We start from the raw sequence: 26,672 nt of genomic DNA on the forward strand, positions 1-26,672 counted from the left end.
TCCCTGGATGCTTCTACTGAGGCCCTTTATACTGAGGGGGAAACCTGATACTTTGCAATTTTCCCATATATGTAAATATACATTCAGTCACCGCCTAAAATAGAAGTGTCATCTGATACGAGCAAACAAATGGGCACACGGGTAAAGTAGAGGGGTGACGGTGTAAAGATCACAGCTGTAGAAGTTTATTCCGGAAACAGAGGCATGTTAAATACATGCCCTGTGCTAGGAGCTAGTCATTTAAAAAGGCCCCGTAACCACGGTGAACCTTGGACAAGTCTGAAAGTGCCCGGCATTGTATAGCTAGAAAGGAGCCAACAGAAAGAGTCCTGTGGTTGTCTCGATTGTGCGCACGCCAAGTCAGCCCAGGGAAGACACCCCCCAGAAGGACTGAACCCCACCAAGCAGCCTCGCCCCTCAACGTTTTCCGTTCCGGGCCAGGTAGCCCACTTACTTTCAATCTGGGAGTGGAGGTCATTGACAATGACTTGAAGCTGCCCAATAGTCATGTCTCTCAGGTCCGTGGGCTTCAGGCTTCTCTTCATCAGACATTCGCTTATGTGAGGCATGTGTGGGAGCTGCAGACACAAAAGGGGCAGCGGGGGTCTGAGCAGAGTCGCAAAGATTCCAGAAAAGACCCTGTCTGCTCTTAGGAGACCCACCCTCATCCACCCGCTTCTCTCCAGGTTTGCAGCCTACACGCTTTCCCAGCCTCTGAGCGCCCCAGGGGTGGACCCGTTTCCCACATCCATTTCTTACTACGACGCCTTGTGCATCCCAGATGATACACCGCCTGCATCGCAGGCTTCCTGGTTGGTCTCTGACACACACGAGGTATGGGGAAGGTAAGTAACAGGAATGGCAATGGGTAAAGTGAACAAAATCGGCTGCTATTTAACACGTGATACCCTGCCACCGTTCCTGTACGATATACTCTGAACACTTTTCTCAATGCGGCTTCAACAATCACACCGTCACCTAGGCGGCTGCTATCCACACCACACGCGAGAAAACACACACGTGAGTCACGTGTCAGACCCCTGCAGCAGGTCAGAGGCAGGGCCTACGGCGACTGCTAAGCCCAGGGCACTGATTCGTTACATCACATCGCCTCCCTCAAAAGGCAGGGGCGAGACTTGCTAGCAAGAGTGCGCTGTGGTATTAACACGGGAGCACAGGCGATCTGGACCGAGGGCAGAGTTTCCTTCTGTGAAATGCTGCCCCGTGTGTTTTTTTGGTGTGACAGTAGAAAGGAAAAAGAAACAGACTGTGTTCTTTCTCAATTGCCAGTGCTTCTGACAAACTGCCTCAGAGAAACCCAAGTTTGCATAACTTGGAAAGAACCCATCTTTGGCCCCGAACGCTCGCTTGGCATGCCAGCCTGCGCTGCTTACAAGGTCAGCGACGGGAGACTTTTTCCTGTTCTGTTTTTCCACTTCTACTTGCATTTTGGCCATGGGTTTGGCCATGGCGAGGGCCATTTTGGCTTCGGCTTGTAGCTTCTTTTGCCGCGTGAGGAAGTCCATGTCGTCCAGGGATTCAGAATCCTCCTCGGTCGTGTCTCTATCGGAATAGGACGAACTCTGCTTGCTCTGCGAGGGGAGAAAGAGCAGCTTCAAATTGCACTTCAGTTGCCCAGCGCTCCGAGAAGGAGACTAGCAACTAGGTCCTCTCTCAGCATGGCTGGGGTGTGTGAGTGTGTGTGTCTGTCCTGGAAGCAATCCCACTACCCACTTGACCTCACTGTGGCCAGTCAGTCATGCGATACCTTAAAAAGAACCCAGTTTAGAATGGTTCTGTTTTGAGTACAAGCAGAAAGAGAGGCAGACGTTATCACGGGGTCATGTTTAATTACGGAACCCAGAGCCAGGGCCAGAGATGGTCTTCAGGGAGCAGACATCTGACGGCATCTGCGCCATGCTCAGGGGCCAACACACACTTGCTGGCCATGGGTACAAAGGAACAACACCGAGGGGGAAACATCCTAGCTGCTAGCATTTGTGATTATTCGTAACTTCTAGAACGTGTGAGAAAGGACTGAGCTCCTAGTTCTAAATCCAGCAGGGAAGGATTCGTTCATACGTATATTAATGAGGAGCAGAGTTTTCTGTTGAGACCCGGTCAGCTTTGAACTCACTATGCGGCCTCGGCTGACTTTGAATTTGTGATCCTCCTGCCGCAGCCCCCTAAGCACATACCACCATGCTCACCCTCCTTCTATACTCTCTAAAAGCATTAGGCGATTTCCCTCATAAAGTCAATAACTTTAATAAACCTTATTTACCCCTGCTGTGTCACGACTTTGATTTTGCAGTCAGTCACGGTCAAATTCCTGAAGCACACGATCCCAAGGATGCTTCCTTTTCCTCCCCGGGAATGGCTGCTCCAGGGCCCCAATGAGTACAAGCCCAACAGCCAGGAAAGAGAGGAAGGCGATGGCTTAGCCGGTGGCCGTGTGGACTTACCATGGGAGACAAGGGGGTGTCCAGGCTGGTTTCAGTCTTGCTGTCGTCGGCATCGCTGTCCTTGTCACTGCTGCTGTCGTTGACGAAACATATCTGGAGGTTCATCCCACTCTGCAACCTGGGCAGAAACAGACAGGCCACGAATTCTAAGCAGCTACTTGTGACCTGGCCGTGGAGACTCAAGCTGAGTTTACTAACAGAAAAGCGCTGCATGTGTTCTTCATGTTGAGAAATAAGTGACCCAAAGCATCCTACATTTCCTTTTCGGTTGTAATTGTTGAGACAGGGTTTTGCTGCTGTAGCCCAGGCTGGCAATCCTGCCTCAGCCTACTGTCTCCTAGAAATGGAACTCTTACTAGAGGACCTCCCAGGATTCCATTCTTCTGACCACATCAGTTTGCGGTTTAAAGGTATATGTTATAGTACCCCGTGAAGAGCAAACATGCAGCTGGCGCGCGTGCACACACATACAAGGGTGCTTTGTGTTTACAATTCTGTCAATCAAGATGACCGGACTTCAGTTACTAACGCTGTGTGATGTTACTTAGGATTCTGTTTAAAAGGACACCCCAAAGGAGCTCGCTGGAGCCTGGATGCCAGGACTACAGCTCTCTGCAGTAAGTTCCCTTCCCCTCCAGCAAGACCAGATCACGTGATGGAAACCTCGAAAGCTGGTGTCCAAAGCCAACAGAGAAAGCACAGTTATGTCACACAAAGACAAAAACACTGCAGGTTTGTCCACGCCAAGAAACGTAAGGAAACCCCAACATGTTCAGTCTTAAACGCATGTGCTTTTGCACAGTACTTCCGACACCCAGTAGTTCAAGGACATTCACTCTCGAGAGCTCATCACACCAGGATTCTGGAACTCCAGTAAGGATGCTCGTGGCAACGGAATCAGGAAGGGCAAGCACCGGTGATGAATATGGCCAGACCCTGGGTTCGGCTCTAAGTCCTGACCAGTTTTCGAAGATGAACCACATTTCTGTACTATTTGATGAGTCTCAGCATCTCTAATATGCCAGTCTTGTGGAGAAGCAAGCCTCACAGAGGGGGAGACTCTTGTGGCAGAAGGGGCCACAGTGAGCCAGTCTAAGCCAGCTTTGGGGCAGAGGACATCAAATTTACTCTGGTGTCATTACTGCCACAGGGAACTAATATCTGATGTTTATGTATGCTTTTCTTTATCCTAAATAGACAGAAAAACGTTGCAGGCATTGCTGATATGACTGATTTTAAAAATGTTTATTTCATTGAAAACACGGAAATCCATGTAACTGCCCCCCCCGCACTGCAATTAAGGTGGGTATGTACTGCCACCTACTGTTAAATTCTGTAATTACACAAGCTCAAGCTTACTAATTTTTCCCTTCAGGAAAAGGCAGCCGCTCTCCCCAGTAAGTCAGGTATTATCCTCTCCCAATCCTCTCAACACAGCCAAGGATCCCAGGCCCAGGGCTGAGGGAAGCAAGCCACAGGTTCTGAGATGCCTGGCTTATAGTGGCCCCTAGTCCTGGGTTTGTTCAGAGCGTGGCAAGGAGCAAGGGCTCCGTGCATGAGCTACTTTCCCTTCTCCACTTTGTGCAATCTGGGCAAAGGGCCGGGAGGCTCTTGGGGCCAAAATGGCTTTCTAAAGGACCCTCCCGAGGCCTTTCCGCTAACACTGCTCACCTATTCACAGCGACCCCTGGTGCTGTCCGCCCTCTGAGAGACTGCTCAGAAAGTAGCTGGCCCTCCGGTTGTGCCTGGACATGCTTCCCTCAAACTATCTCCATCCGGTATGTTCGGGTTTCCCTTTAATCCAGACAAATCGGATTTAACAAATCCGTGGTCGCTGCAGTTTGTCTAAAAAGTAGGAATCAAGCAATTTCTAACAATAAAATCAAAATCTATGGTTTGGAGGGTGACCGCAAAGACAGAGAGAAGGGACAGATCTTAAAAGTCAATCTCACCTGAACCTGGGATTACGTAGCATTTCCTAGATATGCGTAAGGCTGCTGGAGATGATTGTAAAACTATAAAACAACCAGCAACGGAATCACAAAACCAAGTTAGAGACGCCCAAGGACAAATATCTTCATTCTGATGAAAATGTGATTGCACCTCTGCAGCTCGGCCTCAAGCCCACAAGGTCACCCACCCACAAGGAGCGTCCATAAGCATTTTCAGAGCAGGAGGGGTATAAGGAAAGACTTAGCATCTGTGGGAAGTGGAGGAACACCTCAGGTACAAATTAAAAAAAAAAAACACAACCCTTAGTAGTACAGTAGACCCGTGGGAAACTGAAGGCTGAAGGGAACTTGGGGGGGGTGTTGGGGGTGCCTGGTAATTCCTTACAGTGGTAATCACCAAGGACATCACTCGCAGGAATGATGTGATATCATAGCCGATCCAGAGAAGGTTTTAGGAAAGCTATCTTAAATGGGCTCCCGTTTCCAGAGGAATTTGTTTGCCGTTAGCCTTTAATCGCATTTAAGGAGGAAGACAGCTCCGGGTCAGCTCAACCACACCCCCTAAGTAGAGGCCTGGCTGTGGGGTGATGGGGGCACTAGGTCTTCTGAAGGCCTCTGTGCCACAGCGATAATCCCCACCCCAGCCTTGCAGCCTGGCAGCGAGACATGCAGCTGTCTGGAAGGCTGACTTCTGAAAACTGCACCTCCTGGGGTCTCCAGCCTCATGCTCCCTCACTTGGAAGAACTGGACAGTTCATTCCGGACCATCACTTCCTTGATCTCTCGAGCACAGTGCTAAGTGAAAACATTTCAACATATCCCATTCAGGGTCATTTGATGTCTTAAAGGGATTTATTGGTGTGTTTGTGTCTACATGAGTGTAAGCACACTCTAGTATGAGGGCCCCTGGATGCCAGAAGAGGGAGCCAGATGCCGTAGAGATGGAGCTGCAGGCATCTGACAGCCACCAGAAATGGGTGCTTGGATCTAACTCTGGTCTGAGCTGCCTCTAAGTCCCGAATTGATGTTCTGAGTGGTATTTAGCAGACTATAAAACACCGCCGGCAGTCTGTCTTGCTGGCTGACCGCTGGAGTGGGAGGGGCATTGCACGGGGGAGACTCAGCAGTTGTGGCTTCCAGCAAGAAAATCGGCTCTCAGACAGACAAGGGCAGCGCTGACTTCAAGAGGAAAATTATTCAAACGTACATGGGACTGGGAGAGCAGACAGAAAGTTCTCTGCTGCCATAGGAGATCTCAAAAACACACTCAGTGGTAGACAATTGGGTAAACAATAACAAAACTCAACCCTCCCCTCCAAACAGCTCTTTAGGCACAGTGATACACCCCTGTAATCCTAGCAGGGCAGCGGAAGCGGGATGACTGAGAGCTGACATCATCCAGGCCTGCATGAGGAGTTCTGTCTCCTAAAGCAAAGGAACTGGCATAGGGCTCAGTGGGAGAACACTTGCCTAGGACATGCAAGGCCCTAGGTCTGATCGTTGGTGCTGTGGGTGGGGTGGTCTTTTAAAAACACAGAGACAAGACTCGTGTTCTCCAGAGAGAAACAACCTCATGGTTCTACACTTTCTTGGTAACTTCCAGAGGGGCAGAAAAGACCGTCAAGCAGGTTCTTGTCCTGGGTCTTAGGCCGGGGTGATTAAGGGCTTGTCTGAGGGTGGCTCTGAAGCCCAGGGGTCCTCCTTATTTTCTGGTTCTAGAAATGAGAATCTGAGGCAGCAATAATACACAAAAATATAAGATTCTGTGTGTAAGCATAAGAGAGAGAGAGAGAGAGAGAGAGAGAGAGAGAGAGAGAGAGAGAGAGCATGTGTGATGTGTGGCAATCAGAGGAGGTTTTCCTCTATCTCTATCCATTTTATTCTTTTGAGCCAGGGTCTTTCACCGCACCTGAAGTTTTGACGAGGCTGGCTGGCCAGTTGCTTTCGTGTGGGCGCCGGGGATTTGAACTCGGGCTCTGATGCGCGCACAGCTACCATCCTCACCCCGAGCCATCGCCTTGACCCATTTTTATGATCCTCCGAAGATTTTCCAGTCTGTTCTTGTGCCTCAACTCTGCCATCACTCTCTGGATGGACGCTCTGGCTGGTGGATGTGGGAATTCATCTCAGAGCTCAGAACCAAAGCACCAGGCACACACAAGAACTCTGGTGAGAGCAGTAAAGGGACCCTAGCGGCCTCTAACTGAATGAAGACGCTTAAGTCCAACTCAGATGGGCAGAAGTGCCCAGTTACTGGCGGGCTCCCGTGCAGAACTACACGCTTACCTCGTGTGCTCCTGAGGGCAGAGCATGTCATAACACATCATCATTGTGGCAATGACATCATCACTGTGACAATGGCACCATCGTTGTGGCCATGGGTAAATGTCTCAAGGCTGCAGAGCCTGAGATCACCTGTTGGACTTCCGGCTTTTTAATCCAGCGGCATTTCCTCCATGCTACTCTTAATCAAGGGTTTTAATTTACTAGCTCCTGCCTGTGTCCGGGAGCATAATTTTACAGGGCTCAGGCCGCCTAGCGTTGGCCACAATTTCAAGGGAATTGTATGGCTTCACTCGGGAAACAGCAAGAGAGAACTTCCGTGTGCCTATGGGTTTCAAGCTTGCATTGCTTATTAACTGTCTACAGCCAGGGTGGCTTATGAGTCATAGGCATGCTGGGCCATTCATAACTCAACATCTCCAACTAGTTTGTGGCCAAGCTGTTAGAATACATTATTTCCATTTATCTGAATGGATCTTTGATGCATTATTCAAAGGTTTTATACATAATGAATAATCATCCATACTTTTCATGCCATTTTTCTGTTTCATATTGATTTCAAAGGGGATGGAGCATAAAATATGGATTATAACTACCCAAGGGGATGCATAAATGCATTTCATTTTTCTGGGACTACGTCACAATGAAAGCGAGAACAGCAGAGTTGTGGGTGATCTTTAGCTACACTCTATGTGGGATGGCGGCGGATCAGAGGCGGTACCACTGCTTCATAAGGAACTGTAAAATCCTTCTCCATCCCCCAAAGTCTGTCTCTTTCTCTCCCCATCCGCTGTGTCTTGTAGACATTTACTTTGAGAACTACAGCAATGCCTACTGATGCTTTAAAAAAATGGTGGAAAAGGAACGTGGTTTCTACTTTTCCACATTTGTCAGGAAAATACAATGCTATGTCTTATTTTATTCTAGTAGGATTGTGTAAACGTCCTCTTGCTTTGAGGTATGGTTGAGAAACAGGGAACACTCTATTGAGCTTTTAAAAATCATGCTGTCTCTGTACCAGCTACATACATTGCTGGTTAAACATATGGCATCATCACACAAAAGCATCGTAAATGATTTTCTTAAGCATGTGTGTAGAGAAAAAAATTGACTGATTATCCATCCATTCATCCATCCATCCACCTATTGATCCATCTACTCATCCATCCACCCTCCCATCATCCATCCATCCATCCAACCACACACCCACCCACCCATCTATTGATCCATCTACTCATCCATCCATCCACCCTCCCGTCACCCATCCATCCATCCATCCACCCACCCACTCACCTACCTACTCATCCATCCATCATCCATCCACCCACTCACCTACCTACTCATCCATCCATCCATCCATCCATCCATCCATCCATCCATCCATCCACTTACCCACCCACCCATCCACACGTCCATCCATCCACCCACCCACCCATCCATCCATCCATCCATCATCCATCCATTCATTGACACATCCATCCATTCACACATGTGTGGATCAGACAAAAGCTCCAGAAGCTCCATAGCATCAGCATCCTGGTGTTGAGCACTGCTGTCCCCTTTAGGACAGGGCATACACTTTCCAACTTGCTACAGTCCTACTACACTCCATTGGTTTTTATTTGGCTTACTTCACTCATTCCAGTTTCTTGTTGGGCCCTCCAGGCATGTGATGATTCTTGACTCTATCAGTGGAGGCATGGCAGTTAAGTAAGGAGTAAAACCTAGGTCTTTCGACAGGCAGCAAGTGCTCATCAATCAATCATCATCAATCAGACTCAGTCAATCAGTCAAGGTGTGTGGAAACACACATCGAAAGGAAACGCAGAGACACTTGGTGGACATGCTGTACATGTGAAAGCAAATACTTTTGCTCCCTGGACATTAATAAAGTAAGGTGTTAGCCAGGAATGTTAGAGTAGAGAGCTTCAGGTGAAAGCAAGTAAGGCTGGCAGAGGGAAGAACCCAGGAGAGCGCCAGGAGGACCAGAGACGCTAACGGGTATCTCTAACTATGTGCCAAAGAATGGGTAATTTGATGGGGGGAACGTGCCATTTTATGTCTTGTCCTGACCTGGCATCTTAAAAGAAAAGGCAATAACTCTAAAGGCAGTGGATGTGTGACAGACCCTTAGAATCCACTCCCTACACTTCCCCCGTTTCTGCTTCTACCTCTAAGTCTGGTTCCCAAGCCTTTTGTTTGTATAGCTAACAGGCTGCTAGGACCTCATGGTCACAGAATCTTCGCAGCGGCTTAAGCAGCTAGAATAGGGACCTCCATCCACTAGCTTTCCTTTGGAGAAGCATTGGCCTGTTCCCTAACCTGGGCTCCAGAGAGCTGTAAATACTTTGCCTTCCTCGGGCAGCTGCTGGTTCTCCCTCCACATCAGTGTCAATTTCCTCCGCTAATGACCACTTCCATGTAATTGAATTTGGAATTACAGGATTTTAATGTCAGGGAAATGTATTTTCAAGAGAAAGACTTGCCAGTATGAATGGAAGGCCAGAATGGGGCCTCTTAGGATACTAGGCATAAAATAGCCGTCTCTCCCAGATGTCAAATGTGCTCTATTTTCATCTTAATTGAGTTCAGATGATTTCCAAGCAGCCTATTTATGAAATAAAAAGTTGCCATTTGCGAGCATCTATTATATGCCAGGCACTTTACCTACCCCACTCAGAGGGGAAGCATGAGGTGGGGGCCTTGCTTTACATATGAAAAACCAAGTCCCAGACGAGCACACCGCACAAGGTCACCATGGTACGCATCCTCCCTCATGAGGGGTTAGGGCACTTTAAGAAGGGTAGAATAAATTCATAAATGATTAAAAAAAAAGGAAAGATTTAAAAAGGAAGCAAAATAAAACCAAACATGAAACAAAAAGCTGGAAACTGAAAAGGCTAAGAATAAAAGATGAAATAGGAGCTATTGTTCAGCTACCAAATACACGTGCACAAACACACACATGCGCACGTGCGCGCACGCGCGCACACACACACACACACACACACACACACACACACAGAATGTAATAGCTGTGAAAGTGGCTGAAACATCCTGATATCGTCTTAAGTGGGGGGGGGGAGGGCCATAAACAGTACCTAGAGTGATTTCAATTTTATAAATAAGAATGCATAGGTAAAGGTCAATGGGGTAGCTCTTTGGCAAAAGTCACCTCCTGCTGAGTATGATTCGGTCCCCAGGACTCACCACAATGGAAGGAACTGACTCCCGCAAGCTTTCAGCTCCACACAAGTGCCACGCACACCTGTGTTCCGCACCCCACAAACACACAGAGAAAATACAAAGTAGTATTTTCTTAAGCGTATGCAAAATGGAAGGCGATCCTACGTAAGTTCTTTTTGACGGAAGACATTAAGTTGACATGAGCTTGTCTCTTTTGAATGCCTCTGAGTTGTCATGTGTGGGCTGTTAACAAGGATTAAAAAAGGAAAAGGAGCGACCAGGAGAGTTGGCGGCGGGGCCTCTGTGTTGGAGGAAAGGTGAGTGGGGCCCAACGTTTGACAGCTGCAGACTGACTCAGACCACACTGAAGCAGGGGCTGTGACTCACACATGAGTCAGCCCCGACTCTGATTTTGGCAGCTGCTGTGGAGAGTGGGAGATGCTACGTGGGCAGCCGGGAACCCGCTTCCTTGTAAGTGAACATCTGTGTGGACAGCCTCTATCACTCGCCCAAGCTGCCCCTCCCAACCTCCTCTCCCTGTGCCTGCAGGAAACCATAGCCCCTAGGTAACTAGCAGCAATGGAACCGCGTTTCTCTATGACATCCACGCACTGCGTGCTAGAGCCGCGCAGGGTCAAGATGCGAGCTTTCCTTTATCGAGTGTCTACGTAGCTCCTGCAAAACACGGCAGAGAAGGGTCAGTGTCTGGTGACTTTTGACATTGACTGGATTAGTCGGATTTGTTTGTTTGTTTGTTTGTTTTGGTGATGGGCTGGACCGGGAGCCTCACCTCACACCAAGCTCAAGTTCCACTCTACCCTGTAATGTCTCGCGTCATCTTATACTCTTCAAGGTGGAAACACAGCTTTCTCCTCGCTGACGATCACACCAAGACACATTTAGCAGTTGTTGCTTAGGCTTGGCTCTGTAGTAAGCTTTACCTTAAAAAAACATCCCTTTCAAGACTGGAGGCTGAGGAGAGGACTCAGTGGTTAAGGGCCCCTTTTCTTGCAGAGGTCCTACGTTCTGTTCCCAGCACCCACCCAGCAAGGGTGTCACTGTGGAGGCAAGCAAGGCCCTGGTGCCACACATGATGTAGGTTCATGGAGAGTTCAACTCTGATACGACCTTCATCAGATGCTAAAGCGTCTGTCCAGGATGGGACTGCTGTGCTCATAAGCTCAGAGCCTTATTGTTGCTTACACATGACCTGGATATGATCATGCAGGTCAGCATTTTAGCACGGAGGAGAGAAGGGGGTGCGTGAGTCCCTACCCTCAACTGAGAAGCTAACAGGCGATGTAGCTTCTGAGGGAGGGACAGTTGGTTTTTGTTACAGGTATGGCCCCTGGGAGGTTGACTATACTTCAGTGGCTGCCCCCTGACCCACGAGCATCTATGGACAACTACGCTGGACTCTGTGGATTATTTATTAAAACAACAACAAACACAAAGATGGGATGGGGCGAGAGGAGAGGAGCAGTTCTGGAAAGTTAGGAGTAGAAGCAGGGGATGAGTACGATCAAAATAATTTGTGCGAAACTCTTAAAAAAATTGATAACAGAATATAAAAAGTGTATGTCCAAACAAGCCTAAAATGAGTCCGTAATTAAAGTCAAAATTCCAAGTGTTGCAAGGGCATTTAATTGGCTGTGAATTTGTTTTTTTTTTTTAATTTTCATTTGCTATAAATCAGCAGCGTGTGGAAGCAAATAAAAATGCAACAGAAATAAGAACAGCAAACCCCGAGAGAGCAGAATCCGGGCGCTCTCCTTCTCACAAGAGCCTGAGGAAGAAGGCGCAGTTATGGCCCCATTTTACAGACAAGGAGGCTGAGGCACCGAAGAAGTCATCAGCAAGTGCTACCCAGTGGCTGTCAGGGTTCCCGTCAGGTCCTCGAGCCCTTAAGACCCCACCAGGCTTGCTTCCTAGTACTGATCCAGACAGTGCTGTGGGGCGGTGGTGGGACTGCATTGCTTTGTCCTCCGAATGCCTTGTGGGAGACGATGAATCTGGGAGCAGTTGATGAGAGGCACCAGCGCCTGGAAGAATGGGGTACTAGGATGGAAAGTTGGAGTCTTTTCTTTTAAATGGCGTTTTTACTGATACTTTCTATTTAACTACAGGTCTGTTATACATCTGAAAAGACGCAACAGATTATGGCCACCAGATAGCCCGTCCCATAATCTGTTTAAATAGCCACATGCAAGGGCTTGTGTTCTCAGTAGAAACATCTTCCATGGGTTTCAGGCATGTGTTAATCTGCACAAGAACAATCTGGAGGGCACAGGGAAGTTTTATAAGATTGAATTAAAGAATGGCGTTGCATGGGGTGTAGCTCGCTGGAGCTACTCGACTGAGCACATGACAAATAAGTACGAGACTCTGAGCTCAGTCACCAGCAGTGAAAGAGGAGACAAGATGCTCTTAGACCTCTAGACGACCAGCAGTGGGCTTCTCGTCTAGCAGCATCTGCACACCCAAGGCCCAACGCATGCGCATGGCCACTGTATAAAGGGAGTGCAAATTTCACTGATGGTATGAGGAGAACCTGCCAAAGATCATGCAAAACAAAAGCTAACTCCTAGAAGTTCTTTTAATTAAGCATTCAGCTGTCCACCGAAGCCAACTTTTAATATAACATGTAACCCTATGCCCATCCCAGCCCTTTTTGCAACAGCTCAAGCAATTGAATTCTCATTGTTGATAAAAAAAAATTCATAAGACAGGGTACAGCTGGATATGCCTTTAGCAAGATGTCAAATTCAGCCAGCACAAAATTAATTGCACCTAATTAATCTGGGGTCACAGGCATTATTGTAAAGCAAGGCTATTTATTAGACAAAGAAAACGTCACAAATACCAATTTGCTTTTCTTTCAGATTTGTGAAAGAGAGGAATTGCTTACATAATTAAATTTGTTTTGCTATTTTAATCTTATTACTTCTCAAAAGATGCACTTTAAATCCTGGCTCCCTTTTGGAGTTGTACAATAGTTGAGAATACCAGCGGTCTCCTTGAAGCAAGGTGTTCAGAAAAAGACAGGTTTTCGGTAGAGTGTCAGGTGAGTGGACAGAAAGAAATAAAAGCAGATGCCGCGCCACAGTGCGCACTGTGGCGCTGGTGCCACCAACGTCGAGATTAAAAAACAAAAACAGAAAAACAAATGAATAGCATGTGCATGAGATTCACGTGAAGTCTAAACGATACACCACACATGACAAATAAGTCCCTTTAGTAGGCACTTCTTATCTCATGGAAGATGCTGCAGAGTGAATCTCACCGCGTGTAGACAGGTCAGCCTTTCTCTCCATCTGGACTGACACAAACCACTCTGCTTACTTCTAGGAAATTATGCAAAAATTATTACTGTTAGATGCAAGACCGTGATTCATTTTCTTGGCAAATGATGCTGGCTCAGTGCTATGCACACGCACTCACATGCACGCACGCACGTAAATCACTTTTCTTTAAAGCCTCCTGGGTTCACTCTCACAGGTTTAGCCGAACTGGCCTTGCTTCCTGCCCTCCGGCCCAAAACAAACATGGAGGAGGAACCAGGTGTCTGCTATTGGCCTTGCTTCTGCCATTCACCAATAAACATTCACCGAGGAAAAAATGAATTTTGATTTGGGGGGATGTTGGGATGGTCGAGATAAGTAAACAGTAATCATTATTCAAACCGGCTGCTCAAAGACACTCTGGGGAGTTTGTTTTTATGACACAGCCTGGAGGGAGGGATACCGCTCCATCGCTCTGCAAGCGCGAGAAAGAAGATGATTGTTTAGGATGTCTTTATACTGATGTATGTTAAGGAAAACCCACCTTGAGTTCAGGAAAGAAGGGAGTGAAAACTCAGACTTTTCCATGGCTACTGAGAGGAAAGGAGAAGGGAGAGAAGGGGGAAGTTTTCTTTGCCATGGCAGGTTGGGTTGTCATGTTTGAAAATGATAGCTCTCCTCGATACCTATTGGTTCCTTCCAACTTATGTCCTAAAGCAGCCAGGCCTGTTCCCATCCCCACAACACTAAGCTATGCAAGCTCAAATGCAGACACGGAATAGTAACTCATCGTTAATATGGCCAGTGAAAAGTCCTACAGGGGAGCATTATACTAGCAGTACAGGAAAAGCTGGAAAGGAAGGCGGGTCTATACTCCCGGCACGTAGGGGATTGCGGTAGGAGGATGGGGAGGTGAAGGCCAGTCTTGGGCCTTATAGCAAGACCTTTCCCTGTCCCCCAAGAAAATTATGAAACCTGCTATTTCTTGGAAATCTTATTATAAAAAAAAAGGTAATCCACTTTTCTTATTTCCTATTAAGCAGTTAAGACCTTTTTCAAAACGATAAAAGATCAGACAGTCTCAGTTTAAGAAGGTGATTATCAGTGGATTAGCAAATTTTGAAGGAAAATGTGACACTCCATGTAAGCCACACTCAGTACTACTCAGGTCTAATGAGCTGTGCTACGCAGCAATATCCAACGTTCTCTGGCTATAATACTAGGCATAAAATGTCTTTATGGGATTATTGTAAGCCTAGCTTACACTTAACCGCTTGGCACTTTTAAAAAAACTGCATTAAGTGAGCTGACACCGTCTAGAAAAATCCAGCACTGCTGAAACCTAGGGGACCATTGCAAATATGAACTCGAAAGCACAGGGCTCATGCCGAGGCCTGACACACGCAGATTTGCACACCCCTTCAGAAACTCTCGCGTACTGAATATGACAATTTTTTTGCAGGTAAACTGGTATCCACCCTTTAAAAAGCATGAACAGGAAGCAGATATGTTTTCCAGAGATCCCATTTGCGTCTATAGACCCTGCCTAAAAACTTCGGAGTCCAATACTTGGGGTGTTTTGGAGAGGGTCTCACTTGGTGGCCCCAGTTTGCCTGGTACTTACTATATCGGCCTCACACTCACTCTAATCTTTCTGCCCCCCATCTTCCCTGTGCTGGGCCTGTGCTCCCGTGCCTGGCTCTGCCAATTAACCTTAAATCCGGCATTCCATTTCATGCTGAGGACTGAGCTCTTCAGGGCAGCAGATTCACGACAGGTCTCCCTGGTTCTGGTTGTTCAACTAGTCTAACGCATATGCTCTGGCACATTTGAGTACTGTCCTGCGGAGCTGACACCCTCAAATAGTTCTGCAAGAGGCAAGGTGTTTGCAGCCCAGTAAAAAGCTTTGGGAATGACTGGTAAGGATTGGGGTAGGGTTTGGTGGGCGTGGGAGGGGAACAGAGAAGGTGTTGGGAGATAGTAACCAGAATGCATTATAAACATGTATGGAATTAACAAGGAACAAAAGTAATCAATAAAAACCCTTAGAAAAAAAACATCCCAATAGCCTAAATGATCACATTATATAATAGCGACTGAGCTTTCCTGGAGTCTGCCCACATGATGGCTGATGACGGTGACGATGGTCAACCAGAGCAGACTTTCTATTGACAAGATAACAGAGATGTTTCTTAGAAACATTTAGGATCCTTATTAAATATCATCTTGAGGGGAAACTAGAAAAGCCATCCTGTTCTCACGGCGGATGAGCTCATCTGAGAACAGAGACGAGCCCATCTGAAGGAACAGGCTATAAATAATCTCCCCACGGCACGCCAACAAGTGCAGTTTGTTATGTGCTACCGTGAAGCACATTTGTGTTTGCAGCGCTGTCTCCAGGGGGAAGAGGAGCCGGTGCTTTTCCAGTTTGGCTCTGCTGTAAGTCTCGAGTGGCTCTGGGAATTCTAGGGAGGGGAGGGAGAGAGGCACCAAAGGGTGGGGAGGGCAGAAGAGGAAGGAACGGAGGCAGCATCCTCTGGACAACAGTATTCCAGGCTCCCCAGTTCCCGACGTTCCGTACTCCTCCATCAGAGAAGGAACATTTTTTTTTTTAAACATATGGAGTTTCTTCATAGAATTTTATTTGAAAAGATATTTCTGCTGAAGTTTGGTCCCAGCACTAAGAGGCAGAGGCAGGATGCTCTTTGTGAGTTCAAGGCCAGCCAAAGGGACATAGTGAGGTCCTATCTTACAAACAAATAAACAAACAAAAAAACCCAAACCAAAACAAGACAAATATTGAAAACCTCCATGAGACCTAACCACAGCATAGGGAATACCACTAACTGCCTGTTCTTCTGAAATCCTATTAAACTAATATCTGTCAAGGGAAGAAAGACTCAAAGGAAGGGAAGCAACAGCACAGGAGCATGACAACTATAGAATATAAATGGAACGGAACACAGAGAGCAACCTAAGTGCTACTTCAGCTGCCTTCAGACTGGCTGGTAGGGCAGGGACCACACAAATGGCATGCTATCAATCGACCACACAGAAGCCTGCAGTATCAGGGAGCAGGGACTCACAGTTCCGCACAGACTCAGGACTCAGGCCATTTAAGCCAGCTCTCTGCCTGGCTAATCTCTGGCCTGGAACAATCAGGAAGTTTCTTGTCAAACCAGAAGTTTTCTGGACTGGGGCACCTAGATACATGCTACACTTCCAAACAACGCCCTCCTGGGTCATCAGACACTGCCGGACAGGCTCACAGCCCCTCACCAGACAGTTGGAAGCTTCTTTGCTATGGCAATTCACAGGCCGAGGAAAAAGACCAGTAGCGACTTTTGCTTTCAATCAGTTGAGAGTGCCCCAGTTTGGCCAGTTTCACAGTGAGGATCCCCATTCACTTGTTCAACAGCACTCAGGAAGTCTGCATTACTTCACGTGGTTGTCTTGGAAACAAATACAACAAAGACTTGTTTACCAGTAATTTATACCTGAGCGATGGCAGTGATGCAGAAGAGATTTAAATATATTACATAATGTCTAATACGAGTAACAAGGGCTACGGAGAAAACCAAATCAAGGAAAGTAGGTAAAGAGGATGAAAGAGAAAACAGTAAGAACATGTGTGTTTATTCTTAATAAGGTGGCCAGGGAAGGTCTTTCTGAGGAGATGGTATATGTTAAAAAAAAATTTCAACTCACAATGTAAGACAGTAAGATAGTCTTTATTATCCTATATTTAATTATTATCAGATGGAAAGGAAAATAAAGAAACTTAAGAAAAAAAATCGTAGGCAATATAAAATTCATTTACAACTATTTAGGACAGTCAAACCAAAACTTAAAAAGTTTCAGTGAAATAAACCATGCTAACAATTACCTAGAAAAATACATCTCATTAGAAGTGACTCAAGAGGGCTGGAGAGATGACTCCAAGGCTAAGAGCACTGGCTACTCTGCCAGAGGACCCAGGTTCAATTCCCAGCAAGCACATGGCAGCTCACAACCATCTATAATGAGATCTGGTGGAACACTGTCTACATAATAAATAAACAAACTTTAAAAAAAACACTATGTACTCAGCAGGGCAACAACAGGATGTCCAAGAAGAGTCCCAGTGAGTGCAGTGTCAATAGGGTAGCAGAGACCAGGGGCCTTGAACCAAACCAATAATTCTTTGCAATGAGCATCTGCTTGCAAAGATGTATGGATAAAGGGTTTACTGCGTGACTCACTGTGCCACACTGCAGCTTCCATGAGATTCCCTTTCTTCCTTTTTTTCTTGTTTTCCTCCTTTTTTTTATCTTAAATTTTATTATGTTTTATTGACGTCAGGGAGGTTGCAGAGGCCGAGGGCAGACGCATGGGACCAAGAGACCCATGGGATCAGGATTCATGATGTGAAAGACACAAAGAGTAAATAACAAAGAAAGGAAAGGAGAGGAAAAGGAAGGAAGGGGGAAGGAAGGAAGGGAGAAGGAAGAAAGGAAGGAGAAAGTGAAAAGTAGGTACAATCAAGTATCTCCTAAGGAATGGAAGCACTTGTTGACCAGACACACAAACACCAGATCAATGCAGGTGAGCTCTACTGACTTCACAGAAGCAGACCATTACAATTTTATGTAGACATTTTTGGGAACAATAGCAAAGAAACCTAAGTCCCAGACCATTTTTAAGCCAGTATAATTCTGAACTCAGACAAAACATTTTAAGAAAAGCATATGAAAGACCATATCGACCATAAACATAAATGTTATAATCTTAAGCAAGATATTAAAGATAAAGAATATAAAAAAGATAATTTATTTACCCCAATCAGCTTAGGTTCATATTGGATATACAAGGATGGTTCAGTGTTCTGAAAATACATGATGTACTTGACCAATTCATTAACAGATCAAAATAAAATGACAAAGCTATTTCAGCAATGAAGAAAAAGTCATGTGATAATATTAAATTATTAAAACATTACTAATTATATAAAGAGAATAATTAGATGTGACATTTATTTAACGTCACTCCAAACAGGGAAACTGTAGAAATAGCCTTTTCAATACGAGGAAGGAGCTAATGATTCTGACCACTGTGGTCTCTAATCCTCACTGTATTCAAATACTTGTCAAGTAAAAAAGAAACAGAGGAAGAAATCAGAGGCCAGGGACTGGCGAGAAATCAACTGAGCCACTATACTTTGTAAAAGATGTTATTGTTTAAAAATCCCCAAAGAATCTTTGTAGCCCATAGACAACTCTTAGAGACCACAGAAGGATATATATACCAGCAGTAGTAAAGCGGTGTAAGACCCACCGGTGATGGAGCACAGTGGGGGAGCACTGTCTAGCATCCACAGGACTGGATTTGACCCTCTCCCCCACAGTAAAGGGGTTAAAGGGGAGTTGGCTAGCTTAAGGAGTTAATTGCATTTCTTTCTCTTTGGCAGCAAGCAACAAGAAAGCTTTATTAGAAAGAATTTAAGGAGTCAGAACAGGAAGTCTCTAAGCCTCTAAAAATAAGTCTAACAAAACAGGTGCAGTATCTCTAAGGGGAAAACCACAAATCCTTGATTTTTAAAAGGGATTAATAAATGGAAAGACAGACCCTGTTCATGGATAAGAATATTTCATACTGTGAATGCACTTCTTCCTAAATTGGTCTGTACATGAATTCAATGAGATTCTTAAGAAAATAAAAATTGATTAAATTATTTTGCTGAACTTGATAATATGACAAATTTATATACAGGAATAAAAAAAACTAGATCTATTCCTCATTTTAATAAAAGCATTAACTTTCTTTTTGTCTGACTGAAAAGATTTGGGGAGACTTGACTGTCCAAACACTGGAATGTATTTTGAAGCTATAGTAATAGTTTGGAGCAAGGGAAGAAACAAGAAATGAACAAGTAAAATAAATATTCCCATGATTGTAAAGCAGGGGAAGGAGCGATCTGCAAGGTCAGGGAGTGAAGGAGGCAATTCATTAATTAACTAATTAATTTTATTATGTGTAATGTTCAATGCAGCAGTTTACACAGCCACTTTTGTAATGATGAGCTTTGGGATTGTCACATTGCTGCTCATAAATCCTCTTGTTCATGTCATCGGCACAGGCTGGAGAATTTCTCTTTAATTTAAAAGTAATAAAATGGTTGCTATAAGGGGAAAGAAGAAAGCAGCCTTCGCTCACATACCTTATGAAGAAATCAATTGACTGATGACAGCCGTCTAAAAACCAGCACTTTCAACTTTTGGTAAAACTAGCAAATATCTATTACGCCATGGGAAGAGAAAAGTTTGTCTGTTTTTAGAGACAGGGTTTCATGTAACACGGGTTTTCCTTTAACTTGTTGCCTAATCAGGTGGGCCTTGAGCACTTGACCCTTCTGCCCATACTCCCTGTGCACCAGGCCCAGCTGAGGAAGACTCTTAAACAAAATTACAGGCAACACTGTAAAAATAAAAATTACCGGCATTAAAATCAGATCTTACTGTCACCAAACACATAAGGAAGTGAAAAAGAAGCAGAGAAAAGATATTTACAATGTATATTTAGGATTCACAGTTCATAATATGAATAATATGATGAACTAAGCTTGATAAGGAAAAGCATGCAGAAGAAGGAGGAGGAAGAGGAAAGAAAATCAGAAATATGAAATACGACACAGACATTTCACAGAAGAGGAAACACAACTACTTAATAAACACAGGGATATGCTGCTATATCTCTGTTTAACTAACAAATAGGTTTTTAACGGCATTATGAAATGCTGGAAGTTCTCAGAGCCACGGGGTCCCTGAAAAACTGCTGCTGGGGGGAGTATCCTGTGACAACCATGGTGGAAAATGACTGTCATTGTCTCATGAGTGTGAACCCACGTGCATTAGCCTCACAAGTCCACCCTCGTGTGCACACCAAAGAGAAATTCTCCAACCAGGCAGAAGACATGGGCAAGGGTTTGTGAACAGCAGCGGAACAAAGGCAAGCGTTCCAGGAACATCCCGATGTCCACTGTGACAGATGTGTCTATACGAGCTACTGCATTTGCTTAGTATACAGTGGAATTCAAAACCACACAAGCACGGGCAGAGGGTACAAACGAGTCAGTTCCCATTAGTGTCAAACAGTAACACGTCTCAAGTCACTGAAACACCCTATATGGGTCAGGCGGAATCGTGTCTGATCTCAAGAACACACATGAGATAGTTAACTGATCCTAAATCATGCTGTAACTACATAGAGAGAATGAAGGGAAGAATGTGGGCATATTTATGGGCAGAGTGTGATAAAGATACATATCCCAATGTTCTTCCTTCCTTCTTTTTCTCTTAGGCAGGACTTCTCTGCGTAGCCCAGGCTGTCCTGGAACTCACCCTGCACACCAGGGTGGCCTCAAACTCAAAGGATAGAGAACCACCCGCCTCTGCCTCCCAAGAGCTGGGACTAAAGGAATGTGCCTCCACCACCTGGTCTGATAAATCCCAATTTTTTATAGTTGAAACTACAGATGGTTATTTGAAATAAAACCCAAGAACATACAAGCATTTTATTTAGAGATATGTATGTCAACACCTGAAGTAGCGACCAAGGAGCTAGAGCGACTGCTTCCAGAGTGGAGCAAGACAAAGGCACGTGCGGTACACACATCACAATATATAGTTTCGTACATTATAATAGAGCAGGGTGTGTGTATGTGGGGTGTCAGGGAATGAGGAATACGGCCACTGACGCTTCCATGAATATATGCAAACACATATTTGATTAATGGACAAATACATTATACCGAAATACATGACATGTATCACAAATATATTAAATACATTGGGTGACAGTAAACAGGTACAAATTTACAAAGACAGTCTCCCCATTTGTACCAGATGGATGAGACACAGCTAAGTAGACAGATGGGGCTTCTAGAAAAGTCATTCTAGCCCCCTGGGGGTGTAGCAGAGCAATAGCAAAATCTGTAAGGCCATGCACAATGCCAAACCTCCTCATTTCAGACTCAGAAAAATAAGGACGAATAAAACGAAATGAGCTATTATCCTCATAATGCAAAGTAGATTAAGACAAACCTGCAGGTCTCCAGGCCACAAGGCTTTCTGCCACAGCCCCTAGGAAGTGAAAGGCCAGGGGGTGGACTAACTTTCTGGTTCCTGAGGGCAATCCTGCCACAGCAGGCTGGTACCCAGCTAAGGAAGAGAGAGATGCCTTAACATTCCGTGGGCAAACTCGAGCGAGCCTAGGATGCACCCACCTCCCTGTACTGGTCGGAAAACAAGCACTCGTGTGAGCATGGTGTCTACTCTCCGATCTCCGCTGGTTTACACAGCTCTCTAAGGACCAGACAAGGCTTATTAAAATCAGACGGGGCAGGATTAGGTGAATATCGAATTGCCTAATTCTGGGCCTTGCATGAAGCAGAGATACAGCAGTAGTCCTTGGATTGGATGAATGCACGGCGTTATCATTCGTTACCAGCAATGAGATTAACGTTGTGAATATATGCCGTATTTACATAGGGCATGTTTGCTTTAGGCTCAAAAGACGGGGAAACAGACATGGTGGCGGTGGAGGGGATCAAGACGTGTTGATGGGTCTTTAGTTACTACCCTCTTCATGCAAACCATGTTCTACATGCTTTCATCGATCACTTGGAATGTAGTACTTATGAAAATGATCCAGACTTGCGCTAATCAGAGTAGCCCACCAAATGGTGGCACGGTGATCAGCTAAGAGTGGCACAGAGATTAGGGGTTTCAAGCTCAGTCGAGAAACATGGAATTCGAGCCTCCACTTTAATTCCCCGGCAACACATAAACATGCTAAAGGTTCAGAAGCCTTTTCTGTTTTCCTGGCAAAATTGTAACCTCATCATATTTTATCTGGAAAGGAAAGCTAGGCAAATCACCAATCACATCTTGAAAGAAGTAATGATACATGAGTTATGATATCCTAAAATAAGGATCAAGAAAAATCACCTGGGAGGCAAGGTAAGAACGGCAATAAACACTGAGTGATCAAAGTGAGAATTATATTTCTGACGTAATAGTATTCACTGCAATCAAACACATTGTGTGTGTGGTGGGGGGAGACTCTGGGTAACTTGGGGCTGCTTAAGGGGAAATCTAGTGGTCTGTCACAGGCATAAGGCATCAGTTGCTGAGGCCTGTTACCTGATCATGCATCCCCCAACACCGTGCTATCCGTGTTCTCTTCAAAGAAAAATGAAATATAAAAATGTGACCTCATGTAACTGGGCAATGGGCCATAGCAACAACCACTCCTGAAAATGAGCCACTGCATAGGCAGGAAAGGGTCTGCCTGAAAGCCTGCACTAACCACGCAAGGACATAAGGCTGCCGTTTATTGGACATGCCGGCACCACATGGCACACGCCAGAGAATCAACTCCCCAGTGCACTCACCTCGAGGAAAGGCTTGGCTTCCCGCTCTTACTGCAGCTGGTGTAGATTCCCGGGCCATCGTCGAAGAAGCTCCCGAGTGCCAACTTCTGTCTGATAGACTCTCTCTCATTTTTTTGTGCCTAAAATTTCAAGAAAAAAAAATATTACTGATCAGTAGGCAGACACATCACAAGTATAGGCCGTCCACCTTGAGAAATTTCTTAAACTGTAACATTGGACAAGAAATAAATGGGCTGCAGTCCGGAGAGGTTTCAATTCTTAAAAGCTGAAATGAAACCCGTCTCTCCTGGCTCCAAGTCCAGTTCTTTGGTGTCTCTTTTGATCTCTAGGTTAGGTGATCACTGTGGCGCCCATCCATCTTCTCAGGCTAGCTGGAGTTGGTTTGTAACCACCACCTTAGTTACTTTCTAGTCAGGGCTGACCAACAATTTCTCCTAAATTCAATCACCCTGGTCCCAGTGAAGCTTGTCCCCAGCTTGTTCCTTCTCTGTCCCTTGTATGCCCCTTTAGCCCACACCCTCGATCACAAGAATAATAACTCATCCAGCCATGCACACTGGGTTCTGTGAACTGGCTGATGTCACAGCTGATCCGGCACAGAGCCTACAAACAAGACTAATGCCACATCTGCCTGGCTTGGGCTTACGGTTTTGCTGGGTATAACTGTTTCTGTCTAGGAGGTTGCCTCCTGTTACCAGAATATGTATGAGCACAGATGTAATGCCTGTGATAGCTGGAGAGCTGTAATTGGCCTCATCGGTCTCATCCTTTTGATCCGAAGCATGCCTAGTAAAAAGACTTGAGCAATCGCTACCGTGATCATTTGGGTATGTTTACAATACTCGGCTTCCTATTAAAAGCCCCATAAAAACTCGCCATGCTGAACTTTTAAGCCCTTTAAACAACGGGGGAGAAGATTAGAAATAATTTCCTTAGTTAAAAAATAGAACTACTACAAAAACAACCAGGAAACCTGGGCTGAGAAGATTTGGGGGTTTCTGTTTTGCGGGATGAAAAGGTGAGGAGCGAGACCATGAGTCAGGTGCTAAACACTGCTCCCACCCCTGCTGGTTACAGGACTTGGGGGTGCCAGTGTTCTTCCAAGAGATGGTTCTAGAGTCCTATCTGTGCACCCCTGTGTCAGAGAGATGAGCTGGACATCCAGGTGGAAGGATGGGCTGACAAATGACTCACTTCATTCCCACGTGAGAGGCAGAAGGCAGTTAGGGTCGCTCTGTCTCACGGCACACGCAGGTCACGTGCGGCTGTCTGCATTTCAATCTAACAATTGGTTAATTAAAATTTAAATTCAGCTCCTCAGTCAATCTGGCCTCATTTCAGGAGCTCAAAAGCCATCGGGATGAGTACTGGATCTCAAAGTGCACAGCACAATAAAATGTGGCAGCAAGGTATTCTGTAGCGGTTCCCACATTCTGGCTTCAACCAGCTATGTTAGAACAAACTAGGGCTTTTAAAAGACACATCCTGGGGGGCTGGATCCAGACACTTAATTTCAGAAGGTTTGAAAACCTGTAATCCAAAGAGAGCTCACCTCTCCTCTCCTGTTCTCCAACACTTTAATTCTTGAACCCCCAAAGCATTCCTCTAACCAACACTCAGCAAAGCCATCTATCTATGCACCAGCCCCGTCCCCCCCCCCCATTTTGGCACATACTAAGGATATTATGTAACACCAGGAGCTTGTGTATGTGTGCGCATGTGCGCGCGCGCAATGCTTGTGCATGCACACACAACACAGCCACAAAGTGTTTCCATACAGGTATTTCTTACAAGGGAGAGGCTGACTTCATTCTGCTTGTTGCCCTGCTCCAACACTGAGTGCTGAGAAAGTCACCATGAGCCCGTCAAGGGAAGCGGGAATGCCTTTTATTTGATAGCCACTCACAACTGTAGATCTGGCACCCCCATGAAGGCCTACTGCCTTCTCAAATACAGACCAGCCATCTGCATTTAGTAAAATTTAGCTCAAGTCAGTGAGCCTGTGTCTCAACCACGAATCCTCAGCAGCCAGGAAACTATTAAGAAGAGTTGAAAATCGAAACAAAAACCAAGAGGTATCGTAAGTGTTTGTGACTGATGGTCAACACCTTACTGGTCCAAAATCAGTCTAGATCTGGAACAGGTATTGAGGAAAGGCAACACCTACTGCCACTGTACTGTGTGAATGCACCCTTGCTTTCCTGTCTGTCCTTTCTGGAATACACAATGCTACAGATATTGCCATTGGAGGGGGAGGGGGCACAAAAACATATTCCTCCTGTTTCCCTTCCTGGATCCCACTGAACAAAATAAGGCAAACAGAGGGAATATAAATGTTAACGATAATGTGTTACTTAGAGAGATCATTGCCAACAGTTGGTATATTTCCTTCTCGTCTTTAAAAATTTTTGTGTGTACACTGAAGATTTCCTATATAGCACCCCATGCTCTTTGAAAACACACTTTCAAATGATTGCTCACCCCCCCCCTCTATGGAGTTTCCCTCTACAGTTAGCCACTTGGGGTTGTGTCAAATTAAAAATAACATCTTTCCATAAATCCCTGCCCACATGGCTGATGATTTCCCAGGGATAAGTCCCTGGAAGTGGGACTGCCAGATCAGCTGTGTGTGAACATTTGTTGAAGCTCCTGACACATCTTGCCACACTGCTCCAAAGAAAAGCTGCTCCAGTTCACATGCCCACCAGCAATGCAAAGCGGGCTTCTGTTGCGTGCGGGCTAGCGTGGAACGCTTGCCGTTGCTTTTAGTTTGATAGGCACTGGCATCCTGTTTGCTTCAATTTCTTCCATTTATCAGTGAGAATAAACGTTTAAGTGTTTGTGTGACTGTATTTTCTTTCCTCTGGATTGCTTATTCCTAGATTTGTTTTTTTTCTACAGTGATCTGAGCATTTAAAATTTGCTGTATTACGGAAATTTGTCCTTTTGACTTTTAGCTGTGATTTGCGGTTAAGTCAATAGTTTGCTTCCTCTGTCACATTGCTGGTGGCTTTTGTGCATGGAAGGTTCTTCTCATTCAGCCTGGAAAATAACCTCCGTGGATGGCGGGGAGTTAACTGAAGAGTTCTCAGCAGCTGGCTGGTGGCAAGGTGGCCCCCGATACATAGTATACATAGTAATGTAATGGTTAATCCTCCAATAACTTCCGTTTAGAAGATAAGAAAGTGATGTGGGAGAATTGTCTGTATTCTGTCAATCATATTTTAATAAAACGCTGATTGGCCAGGCAGGAAGTATAGGGGGGGGAAACCAGACAGGAAGTAGAGGTGGAACAAAGAGAATGGGAGTATTCTGGGAAGCAGGAAGCTCCCTCTGCCACTCCTGCTCAGACCACCGAAGAGGCAACATGTAAGCTGACAGCTGAAAAAGGTACCAAGCCATATGGCTAACATAGATGAGAATAATGGGTTAATATAAGCTATAAGAGTTAACAAGAAACCTGAGCTAATGGGCCAATCAGCTTGATTGATTTTCTCTGGGACTTGCCGGCTGCGGGGTACTGGGTGGGAACAGATACCCCAACAAGCTGGGCCCTCATGTTACAAGAAACTGCAGGTAACAATTAGGGAGAAGATCTAGGGTTTGAATATATGCTTCCTGGTTCCAGATCTTTCTTCTCTTCTACATGGAAAGAAAAGTGTGTGGGCTAATGGTAGTAGTGGGCACTGTGGTGAAGACACACGGGGAGACTAGAGTTGAATAGATTAATTTCTTCTCTGACCTGGATGTGATGCCTTCCCAGAAATGCACAGAACACTGCATTGCAGGGCATCTATTACCACAAACCAACTGTAAACAGAGATGTTTACAAATGCCTTCCCAGCCACTCCTCCTCACCACCACAGGTCGGCTCTTTCTGGAACATCTGATTTCAAGTGTTTCAAGTACTCCAACACCACTTACCAGCAAAGCCAGAATCTTCTATCCTCTGAGGAATTCTATCCATAGCCCAGTTGTATCTCACAGCTCCCAGAGACCGGAGAAGCCCCAGGTTGAAGCCATCAGAGAACGGGAGAAGCTAACACAAAATGACACTGTCTGCATGCACTATGGC

At 45.6% G+C, this 26,672-nt stretch overlaps 1 protein-coding gene across 5 annotated transcripts in view; it reads right to left on the reverse strand.

The window, feature by feature from the left end:
• The window catches only part of Schip1 (schwannomin interacting protein 1), a 726,814-nt gene that overhangs the window by 7,713 nt on the left and 692,429 nt on the right, over positions 1-26,672 (reverse strand). For all 5 annotated transcript variants that reach the window (XM_048424584.3, XM_087899462.1, XM_048424585.3 and 2 more), the window contains 4 exons: positions 22,598-22,716; positions 2,466-2,583; positions 1,395-1,592; positions 455-578 (listed from right to left, as the gene is read on the reverse strand). In XM_048424584.3, the coding sequence (XP_048280541.2) occupies positions 455-578; positions 1,395-1,592; positions 2,466-2,583; positions 22,598-22,716 (559 nt within the window). The remainder of the gene's footprint in view (positions 1-454; positions 579-1,394; positions 1,593-2,465; positions 2,584-22,597; positions 22,717-26,672) is intronic.

This window comes from Myodes glareolus, chromosome 20 (genome assembly GCF_982192425.1).
Source record: "Myodes glareolus chromosome 20, mMyoGla1.1, whole genome shotgun sequence".
In the NCBI taxonomy this organism is placed as follows: domain Eukaryota; kingdom Metazoa; phylum Chordata; class Mammalia; order Rodentia; family Cricetidae; genus Myodes; species Myodes glareolus.